We start from the raw sequence: 12,474 nt of genomic DNA on the forward strand, positions 1-12,474 counted from the left end.
CTGGCTTCGAGCAAGGCTAGCCATTGACTGCACCAGTAAGTAGGTCACTGACACAGAGTGTGCCACCCAGACTCTCGAAGGAGACCTGAGAGATGGCGCTGCCTTACAGGGATGAAGTTAATTAGCTAATTACCAACATATTTGAAGTAGGGAATCTGTGGGAAACTGGCTTTTTGGAGTGAGAGAACATTCCAGTCAAGCAGAGATCCCATGAAAGTGACATAGCAAGAAGAGAGAGAGAGAGAGAGAAAGAGAAAACTGTGCCTGGAACAGTGGTTCTTAATGGGACTGGAAGGGATTTTGCCCCCAAGGGAATATTTGGCAAGGTCTGGAGACATTTCAGTTGTCACACAGTGTGTGTGTGTGTGTTGGCGGGGCGGGGGAGGGGGTGGGTGTTGTTGCTACTGGCTTCTGGTGGAAAAGGGCCAGGGATGCTGTTAAACATCCTACAGGACAGCCCCCAGCAACAAAGAATTGACCCACCCAAGATGTCAGTAGTGCTGAGGATGAGAAAGCTTCAGCCTAGAATGAGTATGCACATCACATCTTTCCTCTTAGAGTTTTTCCACTTAGTTTAATTAGTTTCATCACAAGTGTCAAAAACACAAAAATATCATTTCAGTCAAGTTGGAAAACTCAAAAGATAAACAGATAATTTAGAAGGATAATAGGTAAAACTCTCTTAAAACTTTTCTGAATTCTAGATTGTATATTTACAGAGTGTATTTCTTAGTAGAATGACAATTCTATTGAGGTGGATAATTTAAATTGAATTCAAGGATGACTCCTAGAGGAACAAATGCGAAAAGCATTTTTCAAAAAACAGTTTTAAAAGTAAGAACTTTTTAAAAAGGAGCTTCCTAAGAGGATTTGGCCATGTAGAATACAGACAATGCTAAAAAGTCAAATGTTATATTTTTGTTTTGTCTTTTGTCTATAGAACAGCGGAAACACGTTGTTTTTGGAAGTGAAACAGAAGAGGGTGAAAACAATGACTATGAAGCTAATATTGTGAATGAGGTTGATACTAATGATAAAGAAGATGAATTTAAAAAGGTATTTATTGTGGAACAACTTCATGCAATTCACAGAATTATGGTTTATAGGATTATAGATAACCCCATATGGTGCTTTTTCCAGGCAGTTCTGCAACCAATCTAATTTCTAACAAAATACAGAAAGTATAATTTTCAATTTTATACTGTAGGATCAGGCAATCCTTTAGGTTTTCCCCAGTATCACAGCTTTTGATGTGATTCTGTCAATTACAGTTTATGTAGTCACCTCTCCTCATTGTGATTGACCATGTTTTCTCATATAGTAAATGTGACGTCAGGGATTGGAGCAGCAATCGGTTTGACTCAGAATGGAGAACTTTGTTCTCAGTTGTTGTGTTTAATGGTTATCTGTATTGCAAGTCCAGATTGTGGTTCACTTGGGGCTCAGGGATCTGCATTTTAAACTAGCATTATGGATGACCACTCTGGACTCTTCCCCAGGAGAAGCCCTAGATAGGCAGATTTTCACATTGAGTTGAAATGTGTTGAGAATGAAGGTTCAGAAGGGGGACTGGGGTTTCTTTTTCCTTCTTAGTCCTCACCCTTCTGGTCATGCATGAGCTCTGAATGTCACTGTCACATTTGCACTCATTTCTGCTTTCTCCTCCCTGGGTCAGTTTTCTTTTAATCCTTCATACCCACCTTCTTTTCATTCTTTTTCTATTTTACCCACTTTTACACAATCTGATGCAGTTTTAGAAATAAACAGCACCCATTTATTCCACTTTCACCTTCTTGCTCAAGGATGATATTGCCAGATAATTGGGAAACACTTTTCTGCAGCATCTAGATTTCTGCAGAGTTTAGGCTTCTCAGTACCATGCCCCAGGCAGCTGTTAGCAACCAGCAGGTGTCAGCTGGAGCACTCCCCTCTCAGAAGTGCCTGTCTTTCAGTTGCATTACCTTTTGACACTGGCTGAAGTCCTTAGAGCATGACTGAGTACCCTCAGAACCTCTCCAGTTGGGGGATCACTGGAGCTGTGCTAGTGGTCACCTCATAAATAGCCTCTGCCTCACAAATTCATCTCTCACATTGCTGCCAGAATGGTCTAACATAAAAATCTGATTATGTTCAGGAGGGTGAGACAGGAGAATGGTGTGAACCCGGGAGGCAGAGCTTGCAGTGAGCCGAGATCGCGCCACTGCACTCCAGCCTGGGCGACAGAGCAAGACTCTGTCTCAAAAGAAAAATAATAATAATAATAATAATAATAATAATCTGATTATGTCACATCTGTGCTTTAGCTTGATAGTTCACTAGCCCTGAGTGTACCCCACTGCCACATGGAAAATCTTGATTTCCTCTTTGTTCATGCCTTATTACTCTCTCTTCTGCCTCACCAACCCAGTCTCAGAGGGGCCGGGTTCTAGAGCAGTGAGGAACAGTATGGCCAGAGCCTTGCCCCAATGTATGACTCATTGTGTAAGCAAGACATGGGCCCACATCTCTGCCTACCAGGCTCAAAACCTGTCCTGTGCTCTGATCAATAAACTTGGCTACTTCTCCCAAGGGAAGGAAGGGTGTGGAGAGAGGGTCAAACCGCTGTCCCAGAGGGTGGAATTTTCATCTCATATATTTGAGTATTGCACATTTTAAAATACATTTATCCACCAAGCTGAGCTTCTTGAGGATGGAGACTAGTTATCTTCTTGTGCCCATGCCGTTAATCATTGAGAAATGTACCACATTTAAAGTGCTTCAATTTTGTTAGGTGAAAATTGAGTATTGAGCAAGCCAGGATTACTCTGAACATACTGTTTGTGAATTTTGGTTTTTGAATAAGTCCCTCTGGTTTGCTAGGGTGTTTATGCAAACACATTTTTCATGTATTCTTATTTGTCTAAAAAAAACAGACAAGTAATTTAGGACTGAATTTATTTCTACAATATCATTGAAATTGTATAGTTTATTATTTGTTGCCTTTCACATGCCACATCTAATATTGTGTCATTGTTTTGGGGATGCTCGAGGTTTTTTGGAGGAGAGATACCAAATTTAATCTGATTTCTTATTACAGGAGTGTAAAGAGGTCTTTGCTTTTTTCTCTCATCAATTACTAGACAGTCTTCAAAAAGCTACACGGTTATCTCTGGACACAATGAAAAGAAGAATATTTGTTGCAAGGCAAGTTGAAAATATGCTAATTATGTCTGGTAATCATACTTATATTATAATGTGAATAGCACCTCTTATAAATTTATTAATAAAAAAACTATAAAATTTAAAATATAGCATTCATTAAAAGACTGTATGAAAGTATTTGTGTAATACTGCAAGAACTGTAGTTAAATGAACACCCATATTCCCAACACCCTGCCTGAGACAAAAAAAGGCTGCCAGTCCCCTCATGGGTCCTCTCCCTTCTCACCTAAAAGTAACCACTATCCTGAACTTGGTGTTTATCATTGTCTTGGTTTTCTTCACAGTTTACTATGCTTTTGTATCCCCAATCCACGTATCATTTAATTTTGCCTGTATTTGAACTGTGCTTGGTATAATGTTTTTGAGATTCATCCATGGGGTATAGTTTTTTACACTTCTATGTAGTTGGAGTATACGTAGTCTGTTTATCCATTCTACTGGTGATGGTGATTTGGGTTGCTTCAGTTTTTGCTATCATGAATAAAGCTTCTGTGAGTACCTGTCTCCTGTTGCACCTGCTAGGAGTGGGTTTGGTGGGTCCTAAGGTATGTGCATGCCTCATTTTACCAGGCAGCACATAGTGAGAGTACCCATGGCCCCTCACCCCTACAGACAGTATTATTCGGTTAAAAAATTCTTGCCAACATACAGGGTGTGAAATGGCATCTCATCAGGATTTTGGTTTGCATTTTCCTGGTTACTGATGAGATTAAATATACTTTCTTGTGTTTATGGGCCATTTGTTTCTCTTCCTTAAAAGTTGTGTTCCTAGTTCAACCACTGTGGAAGACAGTGTGGCGATTCCTCAAGGATCTAGAACCAGAAATACTATTTGACCCAGCAATCCCATTACTGGGTATATACCCAAATAATTATAAATCATTCTCCAATAAAGACATATGCACACGTATGTTTACTGTGGCAATGTTCACAATAGCAAAGGCTTAGAAGCAACCCAAATGCCCATCAGTGATAGACTGGATAAAGAAAATGTGGCACATATATACCATGGAATACTATGCAGCCATAAAGAAGAATGAGTTCATGTCCTTTGCAGGGACATGGATGAAGCTGGAAACCATCATTCTCAGCAAACTAACACAAGAGCAGAAAACCAAACACCACATGTTCTCACTCATAAGTGGGAGTTAAATAATGAGAACACATGGACACAGGGAGGGGAACATCACACACCAGGGCCTGTCAGGGGGTGTGGGGATAGGGGAGGGATAGCATTAGAAGAAATACCTAATGTAGATGACGGGTTGATGGGTGCAGCAAACCACCATAGCATGTGTATACCTATGTAACAAACCTGCATGTTCTGCACATGTACCCCAGAACTTAAAGTATGATTAAAAAAAAAAGAAAAAAAATTGTGTTCCTTTTTTGGCCTGTTTTTCTATCGAATTGGATTAATTCATAAGTATTCTTAGTATATTACATTATTGATGATAATATAACAAATGTCTTTTGTCAGTTTTGCCTTATCTTTTCATTTTCTTTATTAATTTTCATTTTCCATTGCTGAGTTTTAAAAATATTCAAATTTATCAATTTTAGTGATTTGTGATCTGTTTAAAGAAACCAACTCTTCCCTACTTCATAATGTCTTCCAAAACTTTTGTAGTTTTGACCTTTATATTTAGGGTTTTAATTTACATGGTATTGATTTTTATGCTTAGTGTGAGGTAGCAAATTAATATATTTTTTTCCATATGGTTAATTAGTTGACCAAGCAAAAGTTGTTGAAAAATCAACTTACTTGTGAGGTCAGGTGGGGGAGTTATTTAAGTTGCATTGTATCTATAGATCAATTTGAAGAGAATTAGCATCCTTACAAATATTGAGTCTTCTATTCAGAATTATGTATTACCTCTTCATTGATATGTCTTCTTTAATATCTCTCTGTGACGTTTTATAAATCTCTGTGTAAAGGTCCTGCACATTTTTGTTAGATTTATTCCTTGGCTATTCATTGCTGATTTTTAATTTAATTGTACTGTTCAATTCTCCCAGTGTGATTGTGGATTTATTAAACTTTCCTTTTGTTTCGGTCGGTTCTTCTTTTATGTATTCTATGGCTGTGTTGTTAGGTGCATACAAGGTCATAGTAGCTAAACCTGCTTAAGAGCACTTTTCCTTTTATTTTTATTTGGCAAATCCCTTTATCTGTATTAATTCTGATTCCTCACAATTTAGTTTGTCATTACTTTACCAACTTTTTTTGTGTAATTGTTTCGGTCTCTTTACTTAAGCCTTTCTCTGTACTTTTTAGTTTTACCTCTTAAAAACATTGTATACCTGATAATTTTCCTTCAATCTCATTATCTCTGTCTTAGTGAGTTTAATTTGTTTGCATTTATTGTGATTTTTGATATAGTTGCACTTAATTTATGACATTTTATTTTGTGTTTTCTTCTCAACATTCTTTTTCTTTGATTCATTTCATTATGACTGTTGTCTTTGTGGTGGATAATTTTCACCATTTATTCTCTTTTCTGTACTTCAGTTCTTTAAGTGATTACCCTTAACTTTAGAATGCACATATTTTGCTCCAACTAAAAGAAGTACTGGCCAGGCGCAGTGGCTCACCTCTGTAATCCCAGCACCATGGGGGGCCGAGGCAGGCGAATCACTTGAGGTCAGGAGTTTGAGACCAGCGTGACCAACATGGTGAAACTCCGTCTCTACTAAAAATACAAAAAGTAGGCAGGTGTGGTGGTGCACGCCTGTAGTCCCAGCTGCTAGGGAGGCTGTGGCAGGAGAATCCCTTGAACCTGGGAGGTGGAGGTTGCAGTGAGTCAAGACTGTGCCATTGCATTCCAGCCTGGGCAACAGAGTGAGACTCCATCTCAAAAAAAAAAAAAAGAAAAAAAAAAAAGCACTGTCCTTAGTTTTGCAGTTTTCTAGTCTTATTTCTGACTACAAGGGCCTTGGCAGGCTTTACTCACTGAACTGTACATATTTTATTGCTGTTTGATGTTTTAGTTTTACTTTTTTTGTAAACACTCAAAAATAATATATTAAAATAATTTATTTACTGGCATAATTTATTAAAATCTCCAGGTTCTCATGTAGTTTTTTGTATCCCATTGGTTCTTTAGCGAGGATCTGTGAGAAGTAGACTCTTTTATCCTTTTTTGTAAGTCTGAAAATGTTTTGCCCTCATACTTTCATAACATTTTGGCTGGATATAAAATTTTTCTTTGTCTTTTAGCACTTGGAAAGTATTTCTTCATTTTTTTCTGAGTTTTGTTGCTGCTGATGAGAAGTCTGCAAGAGTCTAACTGAATATTCTCTTTTAATCCTTAATGTTTCTGCAGATTTCTTACCCCGTGTGGATTTGTCTTTATTTAATCCTGCTTTGTTCTCAGAGTGCACTTTCTATTTGAGGGTTTATAGCTTTCCTTAATGCTAGAAAAAACCTCAGCAATTTTCCCTTTAGTTATTGCTTCTAGGATATTCTTTCATTGTCTTCTTCTGGAACTCCTATTAATTGAATGTTGAGTAGAATGACCACATAACTTATTGTTCCAACTATGGAACTTTTGTGAGTGAAGGAGCACTGTCCAGGTGAGGTGCCAGGACACAGTGAATCTGGAACTGTCCTGGGCACACTGGACATGTGGTCATTTCATATGTTGGGGCTTCTCATTCTCTTCTCGTTGTCTCCTAATGACTCTGTCATCTATGTTATCTTTTTGCCTTTCTGAACTACATTATGGGCAGTATCTCTGTATCTATTCTAAAGATTTTGTCATCTGTGGCATCTTAAATATTTCAAGAAAAAATACTTTTTCCTTATCCTCCAGATATGGTATTATTTCTGCCTTTTTAGTTTAGCAAATTTTTAATTTTTTTGGAAGAGTATTCATATATCACTGAACATTTTCCCTTACTTTAGAGCTTGTTATCTGGACATTAATTTTTATCTAGAGTGAGTTTCTGTTTCGTTTTTGGATTTCGTTACCTCTCTTTCTTACCCTTAGACATATTCACGCATACTTGGGTTTTAATGTGCAGGCTCTCTTTGAGCGAGAGCTTTGTTTTTGTGTTTCTTTTTCCTTCTCTCTCTCCCTATCTGTGAGTTTCACTTTTGCCTCTAAATGACACTTAGAACCCTGAGTACAGAACCAGGTCTTATTTCTTCACAGTTACTGGCCCCTGGAGAGATACTGGGGGTATGGCAGGTTTGGCTAGGGAGCACATGGGTGGCCTAACTTAGTTACTTATCAGGGAATTTGTGGATGTGCTTTTTTTGCCCCAGGTCTGCATCTCCTGGAAAAGCCGTAGCTGCAGGAAGTAAGTTGACACATCTTGTCTTGCAGCATCATCTGCAAGACAGGTGGGAGAGCATCATCTTAGTTTTTGGCCTTAAGTAGTGAGGCTGGCCGAGGCCCCATTCCTCATTGAGTCCTGTCCATCCTCTATATTCCACCAGAGCCAACCTCCCCACGGTCACTGCCTCTTTCCAGCCCTCAACCCTGGCTAGACTGTCCTTGAGTTTCTCTCCATTTCTACTTCATGCAGATGCTTACCTTGTATTTGAGCATTCTCATGTCCTTTATCTCCCATCCGTGATTGTGATGAGTTTGGCAAAAAGAAGCTTTTTTGAAGTATGAACTCACTATGCTACACTGATTTACAAGTTCTGTGGCAATTCAGCAATTTTTGAGGAGGCATACATGAGGATCCTTACTTGTCTAAAATGTCTTTCTCTTATTCCCACACGCGAACGCTAGCTTGGTCTTCTGGGATCAGAATCCCTTTCTCTCACACTCTACAGAGGCTGCTCCATTGGCTTCTTTGGTTTCAGTTTTTAGAGGAGAGTTCTGCTGCTAATCCGATTTTCCTTTCCAACTAACAACTTGTATTTGTTTTGATGCTGACAGGATTTCTCTTTTATTCTTGAAATTCACAAATTGTATGTTTAGATGCAGGTGGATTTTTTCCCCCATTAATCCTGTCAGGCACCTAGAGAATCTCTTGAAGATGAAAAAACAAACCTATTCTTAAGGTTAAAGGAGTGCTTTGCTTTAATTTCCCATATCTACACAGTATTCACATGCCGTATCTAGGTAGTAAGCATCTCTGAGCGGAGTGACCCTCTGGAAATTACTTAACCTGTCCCTACCTTGGTTTCCTTATCTACAATATGGAAATAATAATAATCATAGGGTCTGCCTCACAGAATTAATGTGAACATAAACTGGTAATCTATGGAAAGTGGCTGGCATACATTAAACATTCAATAAATGTTATTAAGTATTTTCTCTCTCTTTGTATTTTGCACCTGAAATTTTGGAGAATACCTTCAGCTGATTCTCTAATTTGCTATATAAGGTACCAAATGATCTAGTGCACTGTTCACTGCCTTTATTATTCAACTGTTCCTTTATACTTTATGAAAACTCTTTCTTATTCTCAAATTACACACTTTGAATCAATGCCCACACTAATTTTATTGCAACATCTTGAATTTCACTGGGACACTATGAATTGAGGGGTTTTGTTTGCTTGCTTGCTTTTTGTTCAGTCCTTTCCAATAATATGTTTATCTGGGAACCATTGGCCCTGAGTGCTAAAAGTTGGGTCTTCACTTTTGAACTGTGGCCTCTATGTTTCTTGTGATCCCCTCCCACCCCCCATCTGCTTGTATTTAGAAATGGAGATGTAAGTTTTCAGTAATGACGGTATTTCTTGCACTCCCAGAGAAAAAGAGAATGGACAGTTTACATTTATTATAATTTTGCCTGGGATAGGGGTGGAGGTTAAGACAGAGGGAGCTATGCTAGCCAGACTAATTTGCAGCTCTGCATGTGTCCTTCATAACTGGACTCAGGCGTCTGTGCTGCTGTCTGTGCATGAGTGATATTGTTTAACAAAGCGGTTTTTGGAAAGCATGGACCAGAAACTTCCTGTTTAATCTTGTAAAAATATAGATAAAGAAGCATATAAAAGTATATGCTGGTGATCTCGTCCTGTATCTGTTGCAGGGCTGGGAACAAAGAATGCCTTTAGTAAACATTGTTAAAGGTTATTACTGAGAAAGAACAACAATAAAATAGTAGAAAATATATATGAGATTACTATTTTACTTCTAAGACTATTGGGTCATCGTATTTTCTTAGTTCTCTGCAATTTAGGGTTCTGTTCTAAGTAATATTCTCTTTGTGTAATTTGGCCTTTTAAAAATGATCTTTATTGTTCGGACTGAATTTTCTAGCATAATAAACTATTAATGAAATTTTAGGGTAAGGTTCATCAGCTAAATGTCCATCTCATTGCAGCCTTTATGGGCGAAAGCAGTCAGAAGATATTATTTCCTTTATAAAAAGTGAAGTACATCTTGCAATTCCTAATGTGGTAAGTATTATTAAATACACTGATATTTTGATAAGGTACTTAAGAAGTATAGTACTAGAACTGAGCTTTCATTTAGGGTAACATTTTGGTCCTATGTCTTTTTTCACTTTCCCTCACTATTTAACAAATCGGAAATGTCATTTATATCTGTTATGAAAAAGCTACTTCTGGGATGGGTGCAGTGGCTCACACCTGTAATCCCAACACTTTGGGAGGCCAAGGCGGGTGGAGCACCTGAGGTCAGGAGTTCGAGACCATCCTGGCCAACATGGTGAAACCCCGTCTCTACTAAAAATACAAAAATTAGCCAGGCGTGGTGGTAGGTGCCTGTAGTCCCAGCTACTTGGGAGGCTGAGGCAGGAGAATTGCTTGAACCTGGGAGGCGGAGGTTGCAGTGAGCTGAGATCATGCCACTGCACTCCAGCCTGGGCGACAGAGCAAGACTCTGTCAAAAAAAAAAAGTTACTTCTGTATTAGCTCACGGTGTATTGAAGGCCTCGTGAAAGAATTGAGTTAGGCATCTGTTCTGCCAGCAGTTAGCAAGCACCCTACAAATTGCCTTGCTTTTTCTTCAGACATTAAATTATCTAAATAAAATCATCATAGTTGTCCAGATCCCTACCTCAAACACATGACTGTGAGGCAACGCACTAAGGTAAGGATGGCAGAAGAGAAAGACAAAAAGAGCCTGTGCCCTGAGCATCTGAATCACCCTTGTCTTCCCATGGCACTTATCTCTACAACTACCCCAGCTGCTGATGGGCATCTGGAACTCCAAGCCACATGGGATGGCTGAGCTGCATTCTGCGATGGGTCAAAGGATAAGGCCAGGCAGAAACGGTCCGTGACTCACCTAAAACCACCTTTACATGGTCTGACCTCCTGAAGGATAGCTTCTTAGCTTATTTGGCACATTTCAAAGAACTGAGGTCAGAATCTTGGTGGTGTAGCTTCTTCAGTTGCTTTGTTTCATAGATCTCTAACACATAGTCTGTAATTTCCCACTGCATTCTGCCACCCTCATGGGGAAAAGGATGACAAGTACTAGTTTGACCTTTTTAACAAAATCGAAATGTCATTTCTATCTGTTATTAAAAAGTTACGTCCGCATTAGCTCGTGGTGTAATGAGGCTTGCAGGAATCGATAGCGGGAAAACTTCAGGATAGAGAAAATCTGCATCCTCCCCATCTTCCTCTATCATTCTCCCCCTCAAATCAGCCTTGCACTGGGCCAGCCAAGGCTTGCCCCACTCAGTGGGGAATGGAGGTGGTGAAAATTGAGGGATGGACTGTATGTGCCGGCAGTATTACACATTTGTTTCTTCTTTCCACAGGTGATGATTCCTAGTTTGGATGACATTCAACAAGCCATTAACCGTATGATCCAGTTAACCCTGGAGGTCAGCAGAGGAGTGGCTCACTGGGGGCAACAGCAAATCCGTCCCATCAAGTCTGTCATTCCCAGCCCCACGACTACTGACGTGACCCATCAAAACACAGGAAAACTGCTGAAGAAGGAAGAAAGTAAGAATGTAAAATTAGTCCATGATCTTACTGATCCTTCTTGGATTTGATAGCATATAGATTTTTAAATTATTTTATATGTTTGATACCTTTTGCATTTAAAAAATAGTATGTTTCATCTTAAACATAACGTGCAGGCATTTTTTCCTGGCTTTGGGTGGTGGGTGAAAAGGATTTTTAAATCACTTTTCTACTATGATGATCTTAAGTTAAAAATTAAAATAAATCTTAGCACTAATTTTACTTTCTGCATGATAGTAGGTTGGATAAACTTAAGGTAAACATAAATTCGTCACTTAAGTAATTATGAATATGATATGATAGTGACCCAAAATGTTATGAACTTTTTTTTGACACTTCCTGTATAGAAAGAAACTGGTTTCTTTTTTATTTTATTTTATTTTGTTTTGTTTTATTTTATTTTATTTTATTTTAGCTCTAGGGTACATGTGCAGGATGTGTAGGTTTGTTACATGGGTAAACATGTGCCATGGTGGTTTGCTGCACCTATCAACCCATCACATAGGTGTTAAGCAAGTATGCATTAGCTATTTTTCCTGATGCTCTCCCTCCCGTCACCCCCCATCCCCCACCAACAGGCTCCAGTATGTGTTGTTCCCCTCCCTATGTCAATGTATTCACATTGTTCAGCTCCCACTTACAAGTGAGAACATGTAGTGTTTGGTTTTCTGTTCCTGCATTAGTTTGCCAAGGATAATGGCTTCCAGCTCCATCTATGTCCTTGCAAAGGACATGAACTCATTCTTTTTTTATGGCTGCGTAATATTCCATGGTGTATATGTACCACATTTTCTTTATGCAGTTTACCATTGATGGGCATTTGGGTTGATTCCATGTCTGCTCTTGTGAATAGTGCTACAGTGAACATAGGCGTGCATGTATCCTTATAATAGAATGATTTATATTCCTTCGGGTATATACCCAGTAACGGAATTGCTGGGTCAAATGGTATTTCTGGTTCTAGGTCTTTGAGGAATTGCCACACTGTTTTCTACAATGGTTGAACTAATTTACATTCCCACCAACAGTGTAAAAGCATTCCTATTTCTCCACAGCCTTGCCAGCATCTTTTGTTTCTTGACTTTTTAATAATTGCCATTCTGTCTGGCATGAGATGGTATCTCACTGTGGTTTTGATTTGCATTTCTGTAATGATCACTGATGTTGAGCTTTTTTTAATATATGTTTTTTGGCCACATAAGTGTCTTCTTTTGCAAAGTGTCTATTCATGTCCTTTGTCCATTTTCTGATGAGGTTGAGAAACTGGTCTCTTCAACTGGTCTCTTTAACTTTTTAATGGGGTTGAGAAACTGGTCTCAAAACTATGTCGCTTCCACTGTGACGCAGGGAAAGGCAAAT

General features: G+C 38.8%; 1 protein-coding gene across 1 annotated transcript in view; it reads left to right on the plus strand.

Annotated features, from left to right (window-relative positions):
• Nucleotides 1–12,474, plus strand: part of DNAH8 (dynein axonemal heavy chain 8) — a 332,740-nt gene that overhangs the window by 100,187 nt on the left and 220,079 nt on the right. Inside the window, exons 23-26 of the mRNA XM_055113566.2 lie at nucleotides 941–1,056; nucleotides 3,077–3,183; nucleotides 9,495–9,570; nucleotides 10,905–11,094. Coding sequence (XP_054969541.2) covers nucleotides 941–1,056; nucleotides 3,077–3,183; nucleotides 9,495–9,570; nucleotides 10,905–11,094 — 489 coding nt within the window. The remainder of the gene's footprint in view (nucleotides 1–940; nucleotides 1,057–3,076; nucleotides 3,184–9,494; nucleotides 9,571–10,904; nucleotides 11,095–12,474) is intronic.

Source organism: Pan paniscus, chromosome 5, assembly GCF_029289425.2.
Source record: "Pan paniscus chromosome 5, NHGRI_mPanPan1-v2.0_pri, whole genome shotgun sequence".
NCBI lineage: Eukaryota > Metazoa > Chordata > Mammalia > Primates > Hominidae > Pan > Pan paniscus.